General features: G+C 44.0%; 1 protein-coding gene across 6 annotated transcripts in view; it reads right to left on the reverse strand.

Annotated features, from left to right (window-relative positions):
* Nucleotides 1-1,277: 1,277 nt before the first annotated feature.
* The window catches only part of SGCD (sarcoglycan delta), a 454,320-nt gene continuing 427,853 nt past the window's right edge, over nucleotides 1,278-27,744 (reverse strand). For all 6 annotated transcript variants that reach the window (XM_072145505.1, XM_072145506.1, XM_072145503.1 and 3 more), the window contains 3 exons: nucleotides 18,430-18,502; nucleotides 8,388-8,511; nucleotides 1,278-7,367 (listed from right to left, as the gene is read on the reverse strand). In XM_072145505.1, the coding sequence (XP_072001606.1) occupies nucleotides 7,194-7,367; nucleotides 8,388-8,511; nucleotides 18,430-18,502 (371 nt within the window). In that variant the 3' untranslated portion in view covers nucleotides 1,278-7,193. The remainder of the gene's footprint in view (nucleotides 7,368-8,387; nucleotides 8,512-18,429; nucleotides 18,503-27,744) is intronic.

Genomic DNA, 27,744 nt, shown 5'->3' on the forward strand with positions numbered 1-27,744 from the left:
AGCCTTGTGGACAACTTCGTCATCAGACATCCATGTTCCTGACCCAGCCTTGTGGACAACTTCATCATCAGACATCCATGTTCCTGACCCAGCCTTGTGGACAACCTCATTATCAGACATCCATGTTCCTGACCCAGCTTTGTGGACAACTTCGTCATCAGACATCCATGTTCCTGACCCAGCTTTGTGGACAACTTCGTCATCAGACATCCATGTTCCTGACCCAACCTTGTGGACAACTTCATCATCAGACATCCATGTTCCTGACCCAGCTTTGTGGACAACTTCGTCATCAGACATCCATGTTCCTGACCCAACCTTGTGGACAACTTCGTCATCAGACATCCATGTTCCTGACCCAGCCTTGTGGACAACTTCGTCATCAGTCATCCATGTTCCTGATCCAACCTTGTGGACAACTTCGTCATCAGACATCCATGTTCCTGACCCAGCCTTGTGGACAACTTCATCATCAGACATCCATGTTCCTGACCCAGCCTTGTGGACAACTTCATCATCAGACATCCATGTTCCTGACCCAGCCTTGTGGACAACCTCATTATCAGACATCCATGTTCCTGACCCAGCTTTGTGGACAACTTCGTCATCAGACATCCATGTTCCTGACCCAGCCTTGTGGACAACTTCGTCATCAGACATCCATGCTCCTGACCCAACCTTGTGGCTGCTGATCTGATCTGCTTCCTGTCCTCCTAACTTTCATCTTGGGCCCTAACTACGCTAGAACACTGCCTGTCCTGACTTTGGCTCATTTCTGACTATCCTCTGCCCTGTTGCTTTGTAGGTGAGTTTTACAACCTACCTGGGTAAGGTGCCATCTTTTCTAGGACCACTCCAAGATGTCATAGGTGAGATCTGTATAGGTGTTAAAGGGTGAAATCTTTTGGGATATCAAACCGGTTCCACAGCATGGGTCCATAACCCTCTGCTTGGAACAGACATACAGTAAGACATTAAGTCCTTTAACATATCTTTTCAAGCTAGTAATGACTAAATACTTAACTATTTACTAACACACAAAACTTTTAGGGAGAGGACCGGCAGCTCCTGACAGGTGCCTAAGCGACACATCCTTTAAGGGTTTTGTATATAGCAACGAGGGTAAAGAACAGAAATAACGGAGATGAAATCAGCAAGATATAGATATATCCCCTGTCATAATTCTGACCGAATCTTCACGCCAATAGGTGATAAAAAGAACCGTCATCGTATCAATCGTTATTTTATTAAGAGGTCTTACAAGATTGCAATTGAAGTCATTTAAATACAAATCACTTTTTATTCTTGTACAGAAAGTGTAATAAAGTTAAAAGATCTTATTATTATACGGAGCATTATTGCAAATGCTTACAAAATTTTTGCATAGAGTGAGTACAGACTCACAGATAACCCAAATACAAAACAACCCCAAAAAGCTGTATATGTTACCCCCGTCATCACTTCAAGCAGTCACACACACTCTGCACTCGTACCATGACACCATAACATATCGGGAGGTGAGGAGCAATATCACATCTCTGTGTACCAATTATACACTTGCAATCTGTGACATCAATGGTAGCAATGGTTCTTAAAGGGTAACTCCACTTTTTAGGCTATACATGTTTTTTTACTTTAGTTATCATGTCTTAGTTATCATGAAGAGTTCTTGCACACTTTAGCACCTAAAACTTTAGCTCCCATAGACCATGCTCAACAAAAAGATGGACGTATCCCAACGTCCTTACATTTTAGATCAAATTAAATTAGGAGAGCCCTTATCTTTATAATCTCAATGTAACATCTTGTGCTACGTAAGGTCCCCATAGACATTGGATTCTGAGCTGAAACTTGGTGACGTTGGTGGTCAGATTATGAGGAACCAATGACATGAGGGGAGAAGAGATTGGACATGTGACTTTTACATAGTTTTTTTGAGAAGATAAACTGCTGCCAGAGTTGTACGTCAGCACGTTAATCTTCTCTTCCCGATCACAGCACATTTATCCTTGGCTGAACTATAAGTTCTACAAAAAGTAGAGTTACACTTTAACACCTCATTCCGATTACATTCTAACGACAAAGAATTGTGCCCCATAATGGCTGCTCATTGAGTACACAGGCGACTGGTACACCATAGTGGTTTTTGGCAATGGATCTATTCAACAATTGTAGAATTTTCTAAAGCTGTCCGAAATTTTTGCTTTGATGGGACAGACCATTTTTGAGGAGATAGAGGGGGCTCCTTGCTTAGCTCCTCCATTTATTTTCCGGGAAAATGTGGCCAAAACCTACCTTTTGAATTGACGGAATAATTTTCTAATAACATAAACAGCCGACTATGTAATACCTTATTGTTTCCTGTGGTGGCGCCACAGGGATATCGTACTACTCTATATTCCTACAATTATAGCAAATCGTTGGTTGGCTTAGCAGTCGATCACAGTGTGACCTGCATATTGTAAAGGAGTCCTAACAATAACTTGGCTCCTTTAAAAGCCAAGATAATCCAAATTCATTTTGTGGTCTCTATATCTATAAAGTGATTCCCAAAACTTTTATGGGGCAAGTTCTAAGGGCATTTTAAGAACAATCACAGGGGGGATTTCTCAGGGCTTGTGCCCCAGTTTTTATGGTGTATAGGCCCAGAAATAGGCACAATTCCTAGTGTATGGCCAAGAATTGCACCCATTTTCCCCTTCCACCAGGTGGGCGTGGAAGTGTGAAGGAGGGTGCAGGAGACGGAAAAGTGGGCTAGTACTGGGTGTTCCTACCCGTGCACTACCCATAGTTCCTGATGTTTACTTTTATGTACCTATCTTCCCGTTCCTGGCGTAGGCTAAGGTAAAATTGTGTGCCAAGTTGGACCTGGTCTGTGACAGATTTATCAGGAGGCTGGAGCCAGCATATGATGAAGCTCCCCCCATTAGTCCTATTTATATGACAATTTTGTTACCCAGTGATCTGTGGGTTCTGTAATGGCGGCCATATTGTTTCGCACCCTCGATATAAAGGGAAGCAAAAAACTATCGACTTGATAGAAAAGGACAAATCGCAGACCAAGACTAACAGTAAATTTTGCTTTTAGGGGAAAACTCTAAGATTAAACCAATAGAATAAATCGCTAGTAACGTAAACCTTGCAGACGCACATCCATTCACAATACAGTGTTATGCTGGAGATCCATGGTTTACAAACTTAGTAAATACCCCCAGGATTATATGAAGACATACACAACCGAAACAATCCAATCATCTATGGTCAAAACCTCTAGTGAAATTTCTTAAAAATTCGATATTTTATATAAAAAACTTACCGGGTCAATATACAATTAGGTATTAGCTCATAAATTCATGGGGTCTCCATTACAAATGAAAACTTTGAGTGAAAAGTTTGCAATTTTTCAGTAAATATATTTTGGTTTTTAGAGGAAACTTGGATTTTGTCCAATAAAGAAATGTGCTTAATCCCACACAGCGCTTGTATGGATATGAATATCTGTGTCGCGTAATGTGCCAGGAATAGGAAATGTTGGCTGTCAGGAAGAAGGTTAAGCAGCATAATGAAGCCTTTAAAATTTTATTTCCAATTTAATGTACATTAATAAAAAAGAAACAGAATAAAAAATTACACATGTCGTTAAGGAAATAAATGGCCGACTCTAATTTTTGTGGGTAAGAAATGGATAGAAGCTTAAGATGTTGCAGAGCATTGGAGGCCACACCAAAGACCCTTCAAAGACTACGGTGTACGTACCATAGGCGTTAATGGGGTACCCATGTGGCTCCTCTAGGGACTATGGAATAGGGGCCACTTCAGTTGAGATTGGCCCCATCGGCCTTCCATAGGCGGCCGTTATTCTGTTTCATGTTCAGTTCATATGGTGTCCGTGGCATAAAATTAGTGTAATAATCTAGAATTTTAAGCCCAAAATTTGACAAATGATTTTTTTTACTTACTTTCCAATTTTGATCTGATTATGAATAAGGACGCAAGCACACTAGTCCGAAACGCGTAGATCTTTTCTTTTTTGGATGATATGCCAGGATGTGACCTTGCAATTTTAATATTTACAAAATAAAAATTCAAATATTTTTTTAAAGAAGATTCTGAGTGCTGGAATACCTTCGTTTCATTGTGCATCATTCAGTCAACCGGCAGGACTGCCTTTCCGTGCACCGAGAGCTAAGGAGGAATAGGACCTCGTCTATATTGAGGATGCAGCTTATGTGAGTGAGCGGTGGCTTTCTTTCTATTGTTTCCTATTTGTATTGCATCCATCCCTGGCCTGTACTGCATACACTGTGACTTCTTACAATATAAGAATACCTTGGGAGTCCACCTGATGTATCCTTACAAGAGACGACTAAAATATGATGCGGACCAAGCCCTAGGTTAACACTTGCCAAACTGGACAAGTCCCCAATGGGCTTCTCCAACAGAGAAAGAAGACCTCTAGGGCTGGTTTTCCTACTTTGAGAACAAAAGGATCATGTTAGGCCACCAGAGGATAGGCCACCACAAGAGATAGGTCACCACCAGAGGATAGGCCACCACCAGAGATAGGTCACCACCAGAGGATAGGTCACCACCAGAGGATAGGTCACCACCAGAGGATAGGCCACCACCAGAGGATAGGCCACCACCAGAGGATAGGCCACCACCAGAGGATAGGCCACCACCAGAGATAGGTCACCACCAGAGGATAGGTCACCACCAGAGGATAGGTCACCACCAGAGGATAGGTCACCACCAGAGGATAGGTCACCACCAGAGGATAGGCCACCACCAGAGGATAGGCCACCACCAGAGGATAGGCCACCACCAGAGATAGGTCACCACCAGAGGATAGGTCACCACCAGAGGATAGGCCACCACCAGAGATAGGTCACCACCAGAGGATAGGTCACCACCAGAGGATAGGTCACCACCAGAGGATAGGTCACCACCAGAGGATAGGTCACCACCAGAGGATAGGCCACCACCAGAGATAGGTCACCACCAGAGGATAGGCCACCACCAGAGGATAGGCCACCACCAGAGATAGGCCACCACCAGAGGATATTTTTAATGACCCCAAAAGAGCAAATCTTTTGCACATCACTTTTAGAGAATTGTCTATTTTTGCCTCTGAGCTAATTTCTTCAGTTTCATTATAGCCAACCACGGTGGATCCCATATGGTTCCTTGCCACCCGGTTTTGATAGATACTCTAGATGAGCAGTAGTGGACAGCACTAAATTGTAAATATGATAAAAGATAGACATTGATCTAGGGATTTATTTAGACTGCTAAAAAACTGCTCCAACTTTTTGCCTTCTTCTGGACCAACACTGTAGGATTAAAGGTTGGACTTGGTAGACTATGACTTGGTCTACTATGATTTTATTGGATTTTTTTTTTTCATGGAGCACTAAGAATTTAGAACTCACTAGAATCCCTACCTCAGATAAATGGAGTCATGTAGAATAAATGGAACCGTCATCACAATACAATCAATGAGAAGACCAAAAATATTTCCAAAAACTTACATTTTCTCTCTAAAAAAGTGACACGAAACTTTAGATTTCTATTTATTTGGCTAAATTTAGATGTGGTATGTGTTTTATATGGCATGAAACAAATCCAATTTCCCTAAAGGCTCCATGGTTCATGACTGTTGTACCGAAGGTGCAACCAAAACTGTGACTTCACATTCCTAAAAAAAATATATAATCTTCAATTTATTAAATTCTGTCATGTTATGAAAATATTTACAGCCATGGATGTGAGAAAATGCTGGAGTAACTTGTGAGACGTAGCCTTCATGTTGGGTTCATACAAAATCTACATGGCGGTGACCAATGGGCAAACTGGGCAAGACGGGAATCAAAAATATAATGACGGAGAGGATAGATGACTTCTACCTCATTCCAAGGTCATGAGATCGGAGTCATCTGGTAAGTGCCCTATAGCCAGGTAATGAGACCGTAGCAGCATATTCATCTTGTAACCTGTAATGTTATTGATCATACAAAATAGTATCTTGACATAAGAAATCTTTCCACTCGTCATCACGCATTCATCATACACCATAGACACCCCCACCAAAAAAAAAATAAACAAAATATAGACAGCAAACAAGTAAATCAGAAACGTCCCCTCTGTGCTTTTCCTTGCAGAGTGCATTGTCTTAAGGCATAGGCACATTTCCTCCTCTTTGATCAGAGATGGTTCAGTCCAGTGCCCTCCTTCATACACGGCTCTGGGTGACCTTATGGACAAATGGAAGAGTCTATTACTGGGTGTTGTGGGGTGCAACAAATTCTATACACCACATGAGATAAAAAAAGACCACCAGAGTTTTAACAAATTACAGCGGTGAGCAAATTAGAAAGACGAGAAAAATGAAGGACTTTATATTTTCTGACTTCGATAAAAAAAATGTCCAAAATACATATGGAACCCAAATGGCGTTGGGTTGTCACACTATTGGCTTGTTGGTGGATCAAATCATTCTGTATGTTTACATAGAAGAACAGAAACATTTCCTTGGCAAGATTTATTGCTTGCCTGACATAGGGAGGCCAACCATTGGTCTTCGGAGAACTTCACGGCTAGTGTAGGAGGATCCTCAAGGCTGCAATGTTCTCCTAAGACCAATGATTGGCCTCTCTATGTCAGGCAGGCTATAAATATATGGGTCCTACTCAAATTTTCTTATGTTATCGTCCTTTGTGATGTCCATTTCTACAGTGTTCAGATTTGCCCTGTTTTATACAAAATCCCCAAATCTGGCCAGGTAGCATCTACACTAGATCCAGCATCTTGACGAGATGAAAAAAAAAAAAAAAGAAAAACCTCAAAAACGTAAAAAAAAATTTGGCAAATATTTAGAAATTTAGCTTCCAACAAAAATTAAGGGTGAAACAAGCGACGGGCTTCATGTGGTGGACAAGGAGCTACTTCTTTGGGTTTTCTAATGAACGGTCACCTCTGAAAATGAGGAGGATGTGGAGAAGTGGGAAGACACTGGGGGTCACCCTGAGCTTCTGGCACTGAAACATCTCTTCCATGGGAGATTAATAGATTTACAGATATATATCTATATATATTTGTATATATTCACACGCACACGCACACGTTATTCTGAGGCTTCCTGTGTCTGGTTACAGTCGTACTCCTGGTCTTTGGAGTTTGGCTTTTCCAGTCTCTCATAGACAAATATTGTTATTTGTCTGGCAGGTGGATTCACTGCCGGCCTGTGACAAGAATAATTTCCCACTGGCGCAGACGCAGATCTCGTATACGTTTTGACGGGGCGCAGACGCAGAATACGATCCTCGCGGCAGCTGTGGAAGCCTTACGTTGGCCGCTTTCAACTGGATCTGGAAAAGAGAGATAAACTATCATGAAAAACAAACACGAGGAAACAAATACGTATCTCCATTAGATCTGATATAAAAAAGCACAAATGTTTCATCTTTACTGATGCTTCTCTGTCTCATGCCTACCATTCCCTGATGCCAGGATGTAGACATAAGGGAATTTCTCAAAAGTTGATTCAGCCTGGACCAGAATATTGTGGAAAGCTCATACAACTTTACGGAAACCTTTCCTGCATGGGTTGGCACTTTGTCCCAGTCACAGCAGAATTTCTGAAAAGACTGGGAGGCGCTCAAAAAAACAGCCATCCTCCCAAAGCCCTGACTTGGCCTGGGGGGACCCTGTCTTGGATGATTTGGGTGAAATAATCAGGACTCTCCCTGTCAATCACTGTGTGTGGGCAGGGTAATCAGGACTCTTCCTGCCAATCACATTGTGTGGGTGGAGTAATCAGGATTCTCTCTGTCAATCACTGTGTGTGGGCAGGGTAATCAGGAATCTTCCTGTCAATCACTGTGTGTGGGTGGAGTAATAAGGACTCTATTTGTCAATCACTGTGTGTGGGCGGGATAATCAGGACTCTCCCTGTCAATTACTGCATGTGGGTGGAGTAATAAAGACTCTCCCTGTCAATAACTGTGTGTGGGGTAATCAGGACTTGCCCTGTCAGTCACTGTGTGTGGGTGGAGTAATAAGGACTTTTCCTGTCAATCACTTTGTGTGGGCAAGGTAATCAGGACTCTCCCTGTCAATCCCTGTATGTGGGCGGAGTAAACTGGACTCTTCCTCTCAATCACTCTGCGTGGGTGGGGACTCTTGCTGTGTTTCCTAGGAGTCCGGTCAGAATTTACTCTTCTATTTACTCCTATTCTAAATAATATAAAACAATATAATCGGCTCAGATTTCATATTCTCTGATTAAGCAGTGAAAAATCTCCTGACAGGTTTACTTAAAGTTTTTATCTACCTTCAGAACACTTTAAAATGCAGGTCACCCTCTATTGACAATATGTGATACCTACCTCTCCGTCTGTAGAATCTAGCCGTAGGTCTGTCCTACATGATGCTTCTAACCCCCCTGCTTCTGCGTTTATCTCTATTCCTTTCGGAGCCTCCATGGTCAGGGTCCGCGTGGGTGATTCCAGCCTGTGGATATAAGTTTAACACTTCATTAGTTTTCTAGACTTTGTAAGGTGTAATTTATTTGGACTGACACCTATCTCAAGAGCGGAGATCCCCGGTCCTCTACACAGCTCCCAGGTGGCTGCGCTTGCGCCTGGTTCTCCATTGAAGTCCATGGGAATGCCACAAGTTGCCTCAACTTTTTTGGCGTCCTCCAAGACCTTAATGGAGATCAGGGCGCATGCGCAGCCTTAGAGATTCCTGAGATAGGTGCGAGTCTCAGCTATCAAAGTATGAAGTGTACAACGTTTCCTTGAGATATTTCATAACTACATTCGCCTTTAATCCAGAATACACCAAAATATTTGTAAGCCGTCAACGAGAAACCTCGGCGTAGATGTAAGAGCATCTAATTATTATGTGTCTCATGTACAAACAGTGACGTCCTCGCTGCAGACACAAGTTCAAAGAACATGTTCTCATCTAATGTTGTGATGTTCAAAGGACGAGACCATTTGTATCACGTTAAGTTCCCGGGATCGGGGGGGGGGGGGAGGGAGATACTCGCTCTGTAATCTTCAAGTTATTTATGAGCTTGTGAGCGATTTCCCCTCGTATTAGAAAAACACAACATGTAACATGATTCTTTATCCAACCAAATTAATGAGGCTCCTGCGTCTGCTCTCCGCTATCTCGTCCACTCGAGGCTGCGCGCTAATTTACATCAATGACACAGAACGCTTTGACTACGTAAATAGATGGCGAGGTCAGAATGACAATGAGGAGGGAGGGAGACGCTATTAATTAATATGGGGGGGGGGGTACACATACATTACACATATTGTCATTTATCACTAGGCAGAGAATACTCATTCATTGACATTACTATGTGACAAATGTGGCATGTCCTGGACTGAAAAAGGCACAAGTTATTAAGACTCCAGCAAAATTAGGCAGCTCCACTTGTTTATGGGTGGGACGAAGGTGGTCCCAAGGCGGGCAGGACTTAGAAGCCATATTTTACCAATTATGAAGCTGATTTGTACACATATTAGATGTCTTTCTTCAAATCCATCCATGTATGCAGTAGCTCCCCCTAGTGGCAACAGCTAATACTGCTATTTTAGGGGGTATTCCAGTTATATCTACTGGATGATAACTTCTTGACCACTGGCATCTCCACGGCACCGTCATTACTGGTGCCCCACACGGTTATCAATATTATATGATAACTTTATTTTAAAAAAATTTTTTCTAAAATTAGATATGTTACACTACTGTTGTCAGGTTAGTGAAGGTTAATACCTCAGGTCAATGAACATTAAACTCCATATCCCTCTACAACCCCCGCGAGCGCAGCCTGAGAACTGCGAGTAATTACCGGGAATATTCTGCACGATCATCCAGTGTAACTCTGACAAATGATGTCTTATTAGTGCGAACTTATTTACACCTCCTCTGCTCCCTGTCTACTTAACCTTCACCATTAGTAAAATGCATTAATAATTGGACATCTCGGTCTGAATAGCGTGAATCCTGTGAATACCCCAAAGAGGGCGGTTATTAAAACAAAGAAATGATCATCACTCCCTTAGGCCAGTGTTCCCCAACCACAAGGCACGGGGAGTTATTGACTCCTATCATCATAGATAACTACAGTGTTGGAAGTCTTATCTGTGATTGATCTGGATACAGGGGCGTAACTTGAGGGGGTGCAGAGGTTCCCAAGAGGCTTAGGGGGCCCATAAGGTCTCACTTTCCCATATGAAGAGACTAGTATTATAAACCATATATTATCGTAGGGGGCCAGGTACAGACTTTGCACTGGGGCCCGTCAACTTTAAGTTACACCACTGTCTGGATAATAAGGCCTCAAGTTTCTGAGGTAAAACTGTTCTAGTTGCCCATGGAAACCAATCAGAGCTCAACTTTCATTTTATAAACAGATGTGGGGAAATTAAAGCTGAGCTCTGATTGGTTGCCATGGGCAACTAGAACAATTTTACCTCAGACACATAGGGGGAGATTTATCATCAAGTTTCTATGTGTATAGGCCTCATGTTGTATTTGTAGCCCACCTTTCATAAAACTTACTAGTCAGTAGGCCACATTTATCAGGTGTCACCACCTTTACGACAAGTAGGTGTGGAGAGGTGTTTTGAGGGGCGCACTGCCTATAGCCAGCTCCCCGTGCAAGTGCAGGCTAGTGCGCAATTCTATCCCACATCAGACCTGATGTAGAAGCACCTTGATGGCGCACAATAGCAGAAGGTCGGGGAGATAATCATACGCTGGCACACTTAACGTCAGCATATGGTAAATTTTCCCCATTATGTGTAAAAGAGGAGTAACACTGTTGAGCGCATTGAAATCTACATTTTTTTGAAATCTACGCGTGCATCACCGAATCGCTCCGTGCGGCCATTGCCGTCTATGGGGGACGTATGTCTGTCCCAAAGCTTCTCCCATACGGTAGTGTGAATGGGTTCTTACACAGTTTCTTGTACTATGAATTTATATAAAGATTTATATAAACATTTTGTGTAGTATCCATGTACTGTGACATCACTGTGTGTATTATCCCTGTACTGTGACATCACTGTGTATTATCCCTGTACTGTAACATCACTGTGTGTATTATCTCTGTACTGTAACATCACTGTGTGTATTATCCCTGTACTGTGACATCACTGTGTGTATTATCCTGTACTGTGACATCACTGTGTGTATTATCCCTGTACTGTGACATCACTGTGTGTATTATCCCTGTAATGTGACATCACTGTGTGTATTATCCCTGTACTGTGACATCACTGTGTGTATTATCCCTGTACTGTGACATCACTGTGTGTATTATCCCTGTACTGTGACATCACTGTGTGTATTATCCCTGTAATGTGACATCACTGTGTGTATTATCTCTGTACTGTGACATCACTGTGTGTATTATCCTGTACTGTGACATCACTGTGTGTATTATCCCTGTACTGTGACATCACTGTGTGTATTATCTCTGTATTGTGACATCACTGTGAGTATTATCCCTGTACTGTGACATCACTGTGTGTATTATCCCTGTACTGTGACATTGCTGTGTGTATTATCGCTGTACTGTAACATCACTGTGTGTATTATACCCATACTGTGACATCACTGTGTGTATTATCCCTGTACTGTGACATCACTGTGCGTATTATCCCTGTACTGTGACATCACTGTGCGTATTATCCTTATACTGTGACATCACAATGGGGCTCATTTACTAATGGTCCAAATTGAGCACTTTCGTCAGTTTGCGCCGAATTGCCCCGGGATTTCGGCGCATCAGCGACGGCTTTCACGTGAAAACCAGACGGAAAAAAACGCGGAATTTAAAAAATTAATTAAAAAATTCGCAAGATCAGCCCTTACATGCACCAGGGGAGAAGAAGGTGAACTCTGGTGGACCTCGGCGCAGCAGCGACACCTGCTGGATATCAGGCGCACGGACCTTAGTGAATCCCGGCAGACCCGAATCAGCGTCGGAGAACGCACCGCTGGATCGCGACTGGTCCGGTTAAGTAAATGTGCCCCAATGTGTTAGCATAATGAGGCGCAGAGCCGGCAGTGACGGCTGAGAAATCCTGAGGTGTCACATAGAGATCCAGTACTGAGTACTGCATGTAAATGTGGGGGTCCCTATCATGGACTCTGTGATGTAAGTAATAATCGGATCCCCCACTGCTTCTTCTATTCCAGTTCTTCATTTGGGTAATTATTTTTTCTCCCCTTCCTGTGACTGGCAGTAAAATGGCTGCGGCTCGGGGATCTATCGGGAGACATCACTCTGTGACCGTATTAATAAGAGTCACAAGATTCCAGCTGTGCACATCAAAAAGAGCCGCGCCAAATATAAAACACGAATTCGTATACGTAATTAGATCAAATCCATCTCATCAGCTCTCTGGTGATTATAGGGAAAGATTTCTGTTTTTAACATAAAATATTAACCCTTTCGAGATTCCCCACCTGTCTATACTGATGCACCTTATAGATTTTCCTCATTAAGGTTGGAAATATCACATGTCCTATAATCCCCTGTACGGCCCCCATACTGCACTGTATGAATACGTCATTAGATGTTACCCGGGGAGGGTGGATCCCAACGAGGAAATGCACAGGTACAGAAATCCACGAATCTCCTCATTGGGATTATTGTCATCTGTTAGACTTTTCCTCAGAGGACAGGACGTGTCGGTATACCGGCCAGCACGACCACCAGCTAGCTATATATCTGGCGCATGCGCTGGGTGCATAGTGTGTCCAGCTTCGTTCTAGTCAAGGACTACAGATTTCGGCTTGCTGTCATTCAAGTTCCATAGTTTACTTCCTCTGTAAGAAATCTGTCCGTAGTCATGTGATGTCACACAGGTGCCTTACTCGTAAGATCACAGAGGGTTATCAGAGCTGGGTGTTTTAACATGCCGTGCACCCGTGTGACATCACATGACCAAGAATATAACGAACAATGCACATGTGTGACACCACGGGACCATGGATATAATGAGGCGTGCACCAGTGTTTATCACATGACCCTAGATATTACGAGACGTGCGCTTGTGTGACAACACATGACCATGGAGACAACAAGCCGCGCACCTGTGTGACATCACATGACCACGGATATAACGAGCAGTGTACCTGTTTGACATCACATAACCCTGAATATAACAAGATGTGCACCTGTGTGACATCACATGACCAGATATATAACGAGCAGTGCACCTGTGTGACATCGAATGACCATGGATATAACCAGCCGTGCACCTGTGTGACATCACATGACCCTAGGTATAAGGAGCCGTGCACCTGTGTGACATCACATGACCCTAGGTATAAGGAGCCGTGCACCTGTGTGACATTACTTGACCAGGGATATAACAAGTCATGCACCTGTGTGACATCACATGACCAGGGATATAATAAGCCATGCTCCTGTTTGACATTGCATGACCATGTGCAACACCCCTGCCAACGTATAGGCAAGGGGATAGTTGCGAATAAGGCCCTTTACCTGTCAGAACCCATCTAGTGAGTCTGATCAACTCACCCAAGGGATAATGCAGGGAGATCTCAGGTAATCTGCAACTGTAGCCTCTGCCTGAATAGGAAATAGTTAAATGGGTGTAAGATATTATCCAATGAGTTGGCTGTATTGTAAACTGGAGTGTGATTGGAGAGTTTCCACCAGCTGACCAGGGGATATAAAACTCATGGACAGGGAGGAGCACATGGTCTTGTCTTGGAGCACAGCCTCTTGACCACCAGCTCTCTTAGAGAGCACATGCTCTTTACCACAAGCTCTAGGCCTCATGGTCTTTCTACAGAGCAGCAGTCCAATCTGCAGAGACAGAGTGAAGAGAGAGTCAGTGTTCAGTACACCTTCAGTACTGACATTTAACCTAATCCCAGGACCACAGTCAGGAGACTCCAATCCAGAGCTGCAGCTTCCACAGTTTGGACACAGCTCCATCCCAGCCTGTATCTACTGCCAGGCTTGTGCACTATTCCTGAGGACCCCTCTCCATGACCACTCCAGTACCAGAATCTGCTGATGACCATTTAGGTCCTTGCCTGCTACCTGTTCAATAAAGAACTGTGAGGCTCCCCATCCATTACCCAGGGACTCATTCTACAGACACTCAGGGGTTACCCCAGGGAGAACCAGTACATCAGCCTCTCCCTCCATATTTGTTGCACACACCACCTGTAGGACAGCCCTCCGGTCCCAATACCAAGCACTGTGACATTAGCGCGCCCTAGGCCGCAACCGCCAGCCACTCCGGTATTCCGGGCCCCGGCTGCCTCCAGGCCCCAAAAAAAGGCTAGGTCCCGGTGGGGGATGTTGCACACGGATATAACGAGCCATACACATGTGCGACATCACATGACCAGGGATAGAAGGCACTGTATAACATTTCATTACACTAACATCTGCTGTATTGGGAAAACTCCTTTGGGCTATGGCTTCCCCCTGTGATATGTGACGTCGGGGGCACCTGACCCCCTGGCTTACAGGAATGGATCTTATGACTGTACATAATTCCGGCACCTCCTATCTGCCGGCGGGATATGGAGGCAGGGACGGGCGCGGGCACTAAGATGACATGGTGAAAGCTCTTAATTAAAAGGAATAAATCACGGGATAACATTTCAATCAGAGCGGAGGCAGCGACATGAATGACTGGATGGTGAGAGCGTCTGAGGAGCCGCCGATTTATTTTTGTTAATGGCCGTCTTTGAGATCAGATTAATTACAGGGAAGGGTCAGAGGGAGACGCGGCTTTGGATCTGGTGTTAATCTATTTATAGGCGATTGAGATGTAGATGCCATGAATTAAGTCAGCGGGAATCCCTCTGAGCCACACATGTCTCTGTATAGTTTATAGTCTGAACAAGGCTCGTGTCTGGAGGACTAATACACAGGGACTGCTCCTGGCCTGTAGCCCAAATCTATCTATGGGGGTTTATTTACCCCAGTGAGGCTTAGAGAGTGTCATCGTGGCCTCCATCTCTGTCAGCTCGTATAGAAATGATTCTTATTCCAATACAGGGGTGAACCTGAGGAGAGCCATAGAACGGCGCCCCCCTCTGCCCAATCCAGTAGGAACAGAACATTTTTGGAGTATGTGGGTCCTCCATACAGTGTCTCACACCCATGCTGACATGACGTGTACAGAGACACAATTTTTAAAGTGTTTTTCCCATGAAACAACATAATTTGCTGATCAATGGGGGTCTGAGTGATGGGACCCCCACAGATCATGAGAACAGATGTCCGCTGGGGTCTGTTGTACCCCTTGTCGCTCCTCCAGATGACCACAGTAGTTGGACTGCTCCGTTTATCTCCAAGGAGCTGATGGAGATTGACTACTTTGTAGCAGATAACAGCACCCTTAATGCTTCTCCCCATCTTACTGCAGGTGGTGCTGCCTGAGGCAAAAGGTTCAACTCGTATCATGGCTAGTCTAGCCCTGTTCACATGTGGTGTTTACATTGTTAACATATACAAAACATACTGGTAAGACCCATGGGGACAGGGACTGATGTGACAAGCTTTGCGCAGCGCTGCGGAATCTGTGTGCGCTAAATAAATAAAGGAATTATTAATATATTAGGGCGGCACGGTGGCTCAGTGGTTAGCATTACAGCCTTGCACCGCTGGGGTCCTGGCTTCAAGTCGCAGGGTCAACATCTGTAAAGAGTTTGTATGTTCTCTCCGTGTTTGCATGGGTTTCCTCCTGGTCCTCCATTTTTCTCCCACACTCCAAAACATACTGGTAGGTTGATTAGATTGTGAGCCCCATTGGGGACAGGGACTGATTTGACAAACTCTGTGCAGCGCTGCGTAATCTGTGTGCGCCATATAAATAAAGGAATTATTATTCTAATTATATTAGAAACACAATATACATTGTAATTTGTAAACGCATAACAGCAATGTAATTAGGCGAATCTCCTCAGCTGCTGGATTCCGCTTTAAAAAGCAATGTAAACGCCACATGTGAACGCAGCCTAAGAGAACGGTCTCAATCATCCCTTCTAGGCCCTGATCCTGCCTCAGAGGTGGATGGGCCTTTAGAGTAGATCCTTAGGCCCCTTCAGACTGGATCATCCCGAGTCCCTCCATACTATAATTCCGATGTTCCTGTATCGTTCCACCTCCCGACATATCGTGATTTACAGATTAGAAATTCCCTTATAATGTCCTTATATAGATAAGGATATATAGATAAGGTTCAGTGAATTCATATGATCTCTGTTGCTAGACGCCAATGATGGAAACTCATTTACATATACGATTTGCATTCACGTCTGTGGAAGATATGGCACAATACAGAATCACAGTGGACATTGGCGACATACTGAATCGCACACAATTCATGAATATCTCAGTATGTGACTGATAATTGTGATTAGTTGCAGCACGTACAATATTCTAGTTTTCTTTTTCACCACTAGAGGGCGCTCGTGCCTCACATAACAGTTCCTCCTGTTACTTTCCATGTATGCAGATGTACACAGGCTCTGCCTCTATTCCCCATCCCGGTCACATACAATACTTCACTACGAGACGCTCTACTAGTTCCCTGTATTACTAAAATATTGTAATAAGGAGGCAGCGACCGCAGAAGTTATTGAAATCTTATATGATAGCTCCACAGCATATCCTGCTCACCAGGGAGGTCAGACTCATGTTCACCAGCCCCATGGTCGCCTTAACCCCTTATTGACCAGGCCCTTTTTCGTTTTTTTGCGTTTTCATTTTTTACTCCCTTCCTTCAAAAATCCTTAATTTTTTTAAATTTTGTAGAGAGCTGTGTATGGGCTTGTTTTCTGCGTAAGAAATTTCACATCATAGTGATGGTATTTAGTATTCCATGCCGTGTACAGGGAAAAGAAATGTAGTGAAATTGGTGAAAAAAAATGTGATTGCGCCGTTTTCTTGGAGGTTTGGTTTTTACGGCTTTCACTGTGGACCCCAAATGACATGTCTACTTTATTATTTGGGTTGGTTACGATCACGGGGATAACAAATTCATATAGGTTTTATTATTTACAAAAATTAAAACCTCCTGTACAAAAAAAAAAAAAAAAATCTTCATTGTGCCGTCTTCTGGCGCTAATAACCTTTTCATACTTCAGTGTACGGAGCTGTGTTCGGTGTCATTTTTTTGCAACTTTTGATGATGTTTTTAATGCTACGATTTTGAGGACTGTACAGCCTTTTGATGACTTTTTATTGAATGTTTTATAATGTAATGTTTTGAAAAATGTAAAAAAGTGGCATTTTCAACTTTCCATTTCAGGGTTAAACTCCAGGAATAACCATTATTATATTTATAATTATAGATCGGACATTTTGGGTTTATGATTTTTATATCATTTCTAGGGAAAGGGGGTGAATTGAATTGTTTTTTTCGTAACTATTTTCCAGACCCTTTAGGGTACTTTATCCCTAGGTTGTCTGATTGAGCCTACCATATACTGCCATACTATAGTGGGCTCAGAGACAGCTCTATGGAGCTGACATATGATGTAGTAATATGTCACATGTCGTTAAGGGGTTAAAAGGGCTGAATGTCATTTTACTGCTGTATAAATGTATGTACTCCAGAATTTTAGTAGTTACATTTGTACAGCATTACCATTACCATAAGCCATTTAAGGGCAACCATAAAGCTAACATGTTGTTAAATAACCAAATATACCTGCATGGCCCGTATGTGCCCCTACAAATAGTCACAGTGTCCCCACAGAGCAGCCAATAGTCATAGTGCCCCTACAGTAGCCAAAAGTCACAGTGCCCCCTAGAAACCAGTAATCACAGCCCCCTAATTGCAGCCAATAGTCACAGTACCCCTAGAGCAGCCAATAGTTACAGTGCCCCCACAGTAGCCAAAAGTCACAGTGCCCCCTAGAAACCAGTAGTCACAGCAACCTCACTGCAGCCAATGGTCACAGTGCTCCTAGAGCAGCCAATAGCCACACTGCCCCCACAGTAGCCAATAGTCACAGCACCCTCACTGCAGCCAATAGTCACAGTGCTCCTAGAGTAGTCAATAGTCACAGCAACGGAAAAGGGGGCTTTGACACAGCCACTTTTCTGTAGCTTCCACACATATTAAAGCCCCCTTTATTGCAGGAAAAAAAAAATCATCACGTCTGCTGGCTTCAGAGACGTGTACAACTACAGCAAAGGATGAGAAGATTGCTGCTGCTTTGGGGAAGCGGGGAAAGGTGAGTATCAGAGTAACTTAGAGAGAGCATGTGCTGCTCTCCTGCCTAGCACAGAATAGGCGTAGGAAGATGTGCCAGAAAACACAAGGCAGTGGGATGGATAAATATTCAGACACCCAAGTATTTACTCACATCTCTGGGGTCGGCTCTCATCTTACTCACCGTAGATGGTGGAAGGGCTCGGCCTTGACATAGGGAGTTTCAAGGGATGCTGGGAATACAGCTCCTTCTGCACCTATAGGAGAAATGAAATATAAAGTAAGATTGAGCTTGGGCACATATATCTGTAGTCATACCCATGTCCTTGAGAATCAGATAAAATGATATATAATAGTGGCCCTGGCATATTCATAAATTGCGCCATTTAAAAATTACAACTTGCCTTACGAAAAAAACCTGTTACATAGGAAATGTATTAAAAAACAACAACGTGATAATGAAAAACAAGTTCATGGAGCAAAGTGTGGATTCCACACTACGCACCTGAGAGTAACCCACCCAGCTATTTGATGCTGCTTTACAGTGAAACCTGTATCCACTAATGTCATACATACAGTTTTCCACATCCCGCTCATTCTTGCCTCCCTGCTTAGCACATTTATTTTCTATCCACACATGATAAGGATCACACTCGGTGCTGCCCCCATTTTAACAAGATGGACTTGTGTCTTTTCTTAACCTCATTGACTTTGAGATAACAGTAATTGTATAGAAGATAGATTGTCATTGCCTTGTATTGGATTGTGTACACTATACAAGTGTCTGGCCTCCATTCTTTCCCACAGATTGGAAATCCTCTGGGGCATGACTCCCTTATCCGCAGTTTTTAGAGCTTAACGCATTGATGACAGGAGAGGTCATAGAGATGCCAACGACTATTCATGTCTATAGATTCTGCATAGCGCCGGAGATAAGGAAATCACGCCAGTCTATGACAACCCATTTACTTCCCGCTCTCCTGAGTAATAAAATGAGCTATTTGAATCAATATTTGAAAGACGATCAATTGATCAATCAACAGTCCAACAGTTCCATTCCCCTACACATTCAGATCTAATTCCCACATGTGGAACATTAGAATAGACTGAATTTGCTTAAAGTAGTTTGTCCACAAATACAAGAATTGCATCATGTTCAGATCGGGATACAAGGGACCCCCATTCTTATCATTGGAGGTAAGGGTCTGCCCACCTTAGTTATTTAATAGGCATCGGCTACAGTTAAGTGACCTTACAAAATTGGGTAATTGAGTATTCCGACTTATTCAAGGAATCTTTTATGTCCCCAAGATCTGGAGCGACTTTCTTTGTGTATCGGTAATGAACTTTGTCCAGATACACAGAGAGGGAAGCATCAGAGCTACAGTCATGTTCGGTCCATGAAACATGGATAGTGTGGTGCCCATATTTCAGGAACTATCTCAGGTACTGGATCCATGCATCATAGTTATGTATGATGAAAGGAGTCCCTGCTTCTCTGCTGTATTGTAATCATGTTTTCAGCAGAGTGGTGCTGTCTGGTGGGAGCACATGGACTCCTTGCATCACATATAACTAAGTCCCTGTTTCATGAACTGAACATGAGCATTTTGAGAGGGCCATAGTTATACTGTGGGCACCACAAAACCTTAGAGGGTTAAGGAGCCAGATGTATTGGATTAGAGAAGCAATAAAGCCCTGAGTATCAGGTCAGCAGTGAGTTGCAGACATTTCTTCCCAGTGCCTTTTTTTCTCTGATATGTAATAGAGGAGCTTCACTACTGAGCTTGTACATAAAGTGCAGCCACATTCATCTCAACTAAAAGCCTGGAAAAAGATGCAACACCTACAAGCGAGCTGTCAAGCCATGAGTTCCGATCATTCCTGGTGCCTTGCCTGCCCTTCCACTCTGTGTCCCTAATCCTGACCATGGTTCTGTGCACCAGCCCAGGACCCAGAGCAAAGCGGTCCCAGGAATGGTAAGTACTTGTCAGCTGTACTGCACTGCTCCTGGGTCATATACCTGTCAGGCTTCTGGGGTAGTGAACCGCCTGAACCACCGCGGATGATGACACAAGCCGACAACTGGGATCGGAATCTAAGTGGCACCTGGTCTTCACCAGAGCCCACCGCAAAGCGGGATGGTCTTGCTGCGGCGTGGTACCACCAGGTCGTTCCACAGGAGTGACTTGTCTGTGGTGGCAGCCAGGGTCGAGGTACAGATTCACTAGGCAGTTTAGAGGTCAGGGACAGGCAGGTAGTCAGGGCAGGTGGCAATGGTACAGGAACAGAGCAGGAGGTCGGGGCTGGCAGCAAAGGAGCAAAGTCAGGGTCAGGTCCGGGGTCACGACAGGAGGTCAGAATACAGGAATCGCTCTGGAGTAGCTCTCTCAAAGGTATGAAGCACTAAGATCCGGCGAGGGTTGCTGGGAGCAGCCGGATTTTAAAGAATCCGGGAAGTGGCCAGTGCCAATCAGCGGAGCGCTGGCCCTTTAAATCTATGAGAGGAAGCAGGGACGTGCGCGTTTGCCAGCAGGAGAGCACGAGTGAGCTCGGGACGGGGCACCGCCACGGAGAGGGGCACGGGCGTGCCTGTGATCTGATACGTGGATCGCAGGGGCACCCGTGACAATACCAATCGGGACACAGAGCAGAGCGGCACATGGAGGAGAGAAGAAGTTGTTGCTGTGTGGTGACGAAAGCAGAAGAAGATACTGTAAAAGAGAATATTTATTTGGGGTTTTTTTTGGCTCTGGGGGTCTCTAGTATTTGTCTGATCTAAAGGACTCCAGAATTATTTGTTGTCTGCTCTGGGGGGGTCTACAGCACTATTTGTCCACTCTAGTGGGATCTAGCAATAGTTGTTGTCTAGGGACTCCACTATTATATGCTCTGGGGTCTCCACTATTATTATGATTATCTTCTCTAGGGTTTCCAGTCTTGTTGTTGTGTGCCATAGGGACTCCACTATATGCTCTGGGGTCACCACTATTAAAATCATTCGGGCACATTTACTTACCCGGTCCAGTCGCGATCCAGCGGCACGGTCTCCGACGCTGATTCGGGTTCTGCCAGGATTCACTAAGGTCGTGCGCCCAATGTCCACTAGGTGTCGCTGCTGCGCTGAAGTCCACTGGAGTTCACCTGCTCCGTTCCGGTGTATGTGATATTCTTGCGACACAATTTTTTTTTAAATTCCGTGGTTTTCCCAAATCTGTTGGGTTTTCCAACGGCCAAGGCCCCCATTTCTGTTGCGTGAACGCCGGCACTGATGCACCACAATCCGATTGCGTGCGCCAAAATCCCGGGGCAATTCGGCGCAAATAGGAAAAATTCGGGAAACCCGACGAAAATGCGCAATTCGGACCCTTAGTAAATGAGCCCCATTATCTTTTCTGGAGTTTTCAGTCTTATTGTTGTGTACCGTGGGAACTCCACTATTATCTGCTCTAGGGTATCCACTATTAATATTGTTGTATGCTCTAGGGTCTAAAGTATTATTGTCTGTTCTGAATGCAGTATTTGGTTGCTGGGGAACTGTGGTATTTATATTTTCTGTGGTGGCATTTTGTATTGTACTGTGGTTGGTGCATCTAAGGTGAAGGTTAGAGGAACGGTTCCTAAAAGTTGAGCAGTATGACAATACATCCCTATGCCCAATAAAGGCTGTTCACCCTTGGCCCAAATCCTTAGAGGAATAGAGCATAAAAAGGACATTTCATTATTTTCCCAAATTCCTATAAAAAAAATATTCAGCCCATATTGCATTGACCGAACTATACTTATGTAACGGCTCCGACTCCACAACCCTGACATTAACAGGACCCCACTGAGTATCATAGGGTCTGGCAGGTTTCTATTATGGTAGGAAGAGAGCTGTGCCACGTTTCGTTCTTCTGGTGCAGATGAGAACCTATAGGCCCTTATAGGGTTCGATACCTGTGCCGCTTTCTGCAGGCTCAGACATAAGCAGCCATCACTCTCAGCAGCCTCCAGATCTGGGAAAGGTTAGCTGCTTTGCATGAAACATTGCTATTACATTTTTCTCTAGCCCGGTACTGTGAAGTGGAACATATTGGCTCCTTATCGATAATGACGATAAAGGTCATCCCAGGTGTGTTTAATGGAGCAGTGCCTGTAAATGGCTGGACGTGCGCTCTTCTGTTGAATCATAATTTGCCCTTTGTTGGGAGCTGGAAGTCATTTCTAGTATGAATCCCATTTAGATCTGTATTTATTCCCTGCAATCAATGGACATAATCGTCTTCTGATGTGTCCGATCTCAGGAGCAGCGCATGGTCATAAGCGGATGTGGTGTATGTACCGGCAATGCTTCAAAATGCACACAAAGGAAGTGAAGAAATATTTAATAATAAGCTAAAGTACAAGTCCCTCTGTCACCCTCTAGTGTGATATAACATGCTGCCTGCAGATAGGACACTATGTACAACTTGCTCAGCTCCTCCTGCTCTATAACATGCTGCCTACAGATAAGACACTATGTACAATCTGATCAGTCCTCCTGCTCTATAAAATGCTGCCTGCAGATAGGACACTATGTACAACTTGCTCAGCTCCTCCTGCTCTATAACATGCTGCCTACAGATAAGACACTATGTACAATCTGATCAGTCCTCCTGCTCTATAACATGCTGCCTGCAGATAGGACACTATGTACAACTTGCTCAGCTCCTCCTGCTCTATAACATGCTGCCTACAGATAAGACACTATGTACAATCTGATCAGTCCTCCTGCTCTATAACATGCTGCCTGCAGATAGGACACTATGTACAACTTGCTCAGCTCCTCCTGCTCTATAACATGCTGCCTGCAGATAGGACACTATGTACAACTTGCTCAGCTGCTCCTGCTCTATACATGCTGCCTGCAGATAGGACACTGTGTCCTATCTGCTCAGCTCCTCCTGCTCTATAACATGCTACCTGCAGAAAGGACACTATGTACAACCTACTTATCTCCTCCGGCTTTATAACATGCTGCCTGCAGATAAGACACTACAAACTATTTGCTTAGCTCCTCCTGCTCTATAACATGCTGCCTGCACATATGACACTATGGGGGTCATTTACTAAGGGCCCGACGTGTTACCCGAATATTTCCGATTTGCGACGATTTTCCCTGTATTGCCCCGGGATTTTGGCGCACGCGATCGGATTGTGTCACACCGGCGCCGGCATGCACGCAAAGGAAATCGGGGGGCTTGGCCGAGCGAAAACCCGACGGATTCGGAAAAACCGCCGCATTTAAAACAATAAAAGTGTCGCTTGGGACGCGCTTACCTTCACTTGGTCCGGCCCGGTGAAGTTGAGTGCGTTCAGATGCTTTTCAGCGCAGCAGCGCCACCTGGTGGACGGCGGAGGAACTACCTTGATGAATCCCGGCCGGACCCGAATCCAGCGCAGAAAACGTGCCGCTGGATCGTGAACGGACCGGGTAAGTAAATCTGCCCCTATGTACTATATATTACAGACTCCTCCAGCACAGGGAGCTCTGCTACATGTTTTCATCATGGAAGGATATTTAATATGGGATTATCCCCCACCATACAGACAGAACCTGGGCTGTAGACGCTGTTCATACGGTCCAGATAATAAAGAGTTACTAATTTATTCTGGAATCCGCAGACTCCTATTAAAGTGTCATTGTGATTCCTGCCCTGGCACCATGTAATTTACAGACAATAAATGTTCATAAACAGGCTGAGGAGAAAATCCATACAGTTATTCTAGCTTTATTTTACGTTTCATTTAATACCCCTCAAAAATGATTTTGTCAATGCTATTCCATTAGCGTCTTCTCTGTCCAGTAACCTCCGATGTACAGTAATACGTCAGGGAGTCAGTGAGCGTGTGACAGCGCCACCGGTGAGCGCCCGCAGCCGGGGACAGGGACACAGCAGGTGACCCCCGCGACTGGGGAGAGAGCCAAGGTATTAGGAGAGCCCTCCGAGGCTCGCTATTCATATACTGAGGGATAATGCATTGCAAAATGGTTTCCAACATTCGCCATCTGAGGATGGGGGGGTCTCAGACCTTACACCTTATAAAAGACCCCCATTTGGGATAGTGGTGATAATAGTAAGAACAGACCCTTGACAATAGGTTGATCACAAAATATCCCTTTGCTGGAATCCTCATCAGCTACATGTAATCTGTAGAGAAATCTGGCATCAAGCATCCAGTTTTCCTGCAGCGCCACCACTGGGGTAAACTGTGTATTACATCGTGTCCATTGAAATCAGTGTAATGCGGGACAGATCAGGACCTCCAGAGCAGGAGACACTCTTTGTATCCACTCGTCTTCCGAATAGAGGAGAATTCTCTTACAGGGTTGTATGGAAATTAATTTTAGAAAATTGGACGGCCCCTATAGGCTAATATTGAATATTGGAGATGATTATGAGTTTGTCTGGAATAATTTGTGGTGAAAGACTGACAAACTTGTATTAGAAAGATGTATTTATCACACATTAACAGGAATCTGTCAATTAAACTAACCCACATGATATAAACATATATTGGAAAACTGCTATTATACAGAAGTACAACTATCCCTATATTGTTCCTCCCCATGCCTGTAAAGCTGTGTTCTTAAAGCTGACTCGCCAGCTATGCTTATTCATGTTATTCTAGCTCAATCTCATCTTCAGCTTCCTGATTGAAAAGAGGCCTGCTTGCTGTGTTACATCATTCATCCCCTCCCTCAGCAATGAGAAAGACATTGGGGGTCACTTACTAAGGGCCCGATTCGCGTTTTCCTGACGTGTTACCCGAATATTTCCGATTTGCGCCGATTTCCCCGGAATTGCCTCAGAATTTTGGCGCACGCGATCGGATTGTGGCGCATCGGCGCTGGCATGCACGCGACGGAAATCGGGGGGTGTGGCCGAATGAAAACCCAATGGATTCGGAAAAACCCAATGGTTGCGGAGCTTGCACTTACCTTCACTAGGAATAGGCCGGTGAACTTGAGCGTGTTCCGATGCTTTTCAGTGCAGCAACGCCACCTGGTGGACGTCGGAGGAACTGCCTTAATGAATCCCGGCCGGACCCGAATCCAGCGCAGAGAGCGTGCCGCTGGATCGGGAATGGACCGGATAAGTAAATCTGCCCCATTGGCTCTGCATGAAGAGAATTCCTTAGGGAGGAGTGAATGAGGGAGTTGAGAGAGACGCTGTCTGTATGTGACAAACTAACGAGAACTCCCTACTCCCTCATTCACTACTCCCTCATTCACTACTCCCTCATTCACTACTCCCTCAGAAATTCTCTTCTGCGAGTCAAACACCTAGTGTCTCTCTCAATACTGAGGAATTTGGGAATGAAATGGAGGGGTGGCTGAGCAGACCTGAATATGCTGGACTCAGAAGAAGAATAATGATCAGACTCACATAGGGTAACTTTTCATGAATGGTGAATAACAATGTAGTGTTTTGCTGTATAATAGCAGTTTTAATAGATATGTTAAATGTAGGAAAGTTTAACTGACAGGTTCCCTTTAATGTATAGAGGGGATCAACTGCCGGGACCCTTGCCGATCACAAGAACGGACAACCAGTGAACCACAGAAAGGGGGTCCTGTTCTCACCAATTGATGGAGTGGCAGGATGAGCATGCATCCTTCTGCACCAATCACTACTTTGGAAGTGTTGGAAATTGATGAGCACAGCGTTGGGGGTCTCACGGGGGTCAATGGGAGTGCCGGAGATACCTGAGCACTGTGCTCCGCAATTTCAGACACTACCATAAAACTGAATGGAGAGGTAGGTCGCATCAATTATTGTGGTGTTAGAGATCTATCATCTATGGGGCCTTTTGGAGATTCATGACCAGTTGATTTGGTCATTCAGGAGTGGTGGAAGCCTTGTAGACAAGACCTACATACAGTTCCTACAGAATATCTAGTACATCACATGATCCCTCACCTTCTCCATCACACACAATACCAGAGGTCACAAGAGTCAAGCTTCTGTCATTATTGGCATTACACCCGTCTCATGCATGCCACGTAATCTTCCAAAGGGATCATGTGGAGGAATAATGAACCTGCACCGAGGGATATTTACCCACCACTTGCCACTGAGGTCAAATGCCACAGCGAGCCGATCAATAAGGGGAAAAAATCACAATATCAAGAATCTAAGAGAAAGAGATGTATCGGCCTGTGTCTGCTCTAATAGATCTGCAGAGTAATCACAGACACATAGTCAATGGTTGGGTGGACAGGAGATATTTAATAATCAAGACATCCGGATTGTTGTATGTTACCGGTATGGGGGGAGATGTCGACCCCTGTGATGGTCTGAAGTGTATACACTGTAATCACTGCGCACATCCGGGAAGGGCGCCTGGTATACATGGGATAGAGCCAAAAAAGTACATCCATGTATCTACTATATCTGTAACTGATAATCTATCTAATCATCTATCCATACATCTATCTAACTAACTAACTCCTATATATCCATATGCCTATCTATCTCATATCTATCTATCTATCTATCTATCTCATATATATCTAATCATCTATCCATACATCTATCTAACTAACTATCTCCTATCTATCTATCCATCCATCTATCCATATGCCCATCTATCTATCTATCTATCTATCTATCTATCTCATATCTATCTCATATCTATCTATTATCTATCTATCTATCTCATATCTATCTATCTCATATCTATCCATCTATCTATCTATCTATCTATCCATCCATCCTTATGTCCATCTATCTCTCTATCTATCTTATCATCTACTGTATCTTCTTTCTCTCTATTTATCTTCTTTCTTTCATATCTAGTTGTTTGTTAAATATTTATATATTCTCATCCATTAACTAATTCATATTAATTAGAAACTGTATGTGTATGTATTTATGTCATATGTAGCCTATTATTTATCTATCCACTTTCCGTCTAAATATTTATCTATTCACACAGACGTTTTGGGGATGTATATCCGGCACTAATCTGCGGCCGGACATACGTTCCCATTGTAGCCTATGGAGCCCGGCCACGGTATAGTGGGCACACACGTGTGTCACCGTACCACGGCGGGGAAAAAGACAGAGCATGTTTTATCTTTCCCTGTACGTACGGCTTGGTGCACCGCTCATCCCTCCGTCTCTCCAGCCAAACGTGTGATACGACCTGAGTCCCAGCCCAAACGTAGCACACGTTTATGTAGAAGTAGCCCAAGAAAGATATATGAAGATATATACTCCATATATGAAGGCAGACAGCCCTCCAAACATCAGTGAAGAGCAGGTTGAGTTTATTTCTTGTGCAGCCACATTTTGGTGTACACCACGAAAGGTGGCTGCACAAGAAATAAACTTCACTTGCACTTTTCACCAATGTTTAGACTGCTGTCTGTTATCTATCTATCCATCTCATATTTATCTATTATCTATATGTCCATTTCATATCTATCTATCCATCTATCTCATATCTATCTATCTATTATCTATCTCAT

Source organism: Engystomops pustulosus, chromosome 4, assembly GCF_040894005.1.
Source record: "Engystomops pustulosus chromosome 4, aEngPut4.maternal, whole genome shotgun sequence".
Classification (NCBI taxonomy): domain Eukaryota; kingdom Metazoa; phylum Chordata; class Amphibia; order Anura; family Leptodactylidae; genus Engystomops; species Engystomops pustulosus.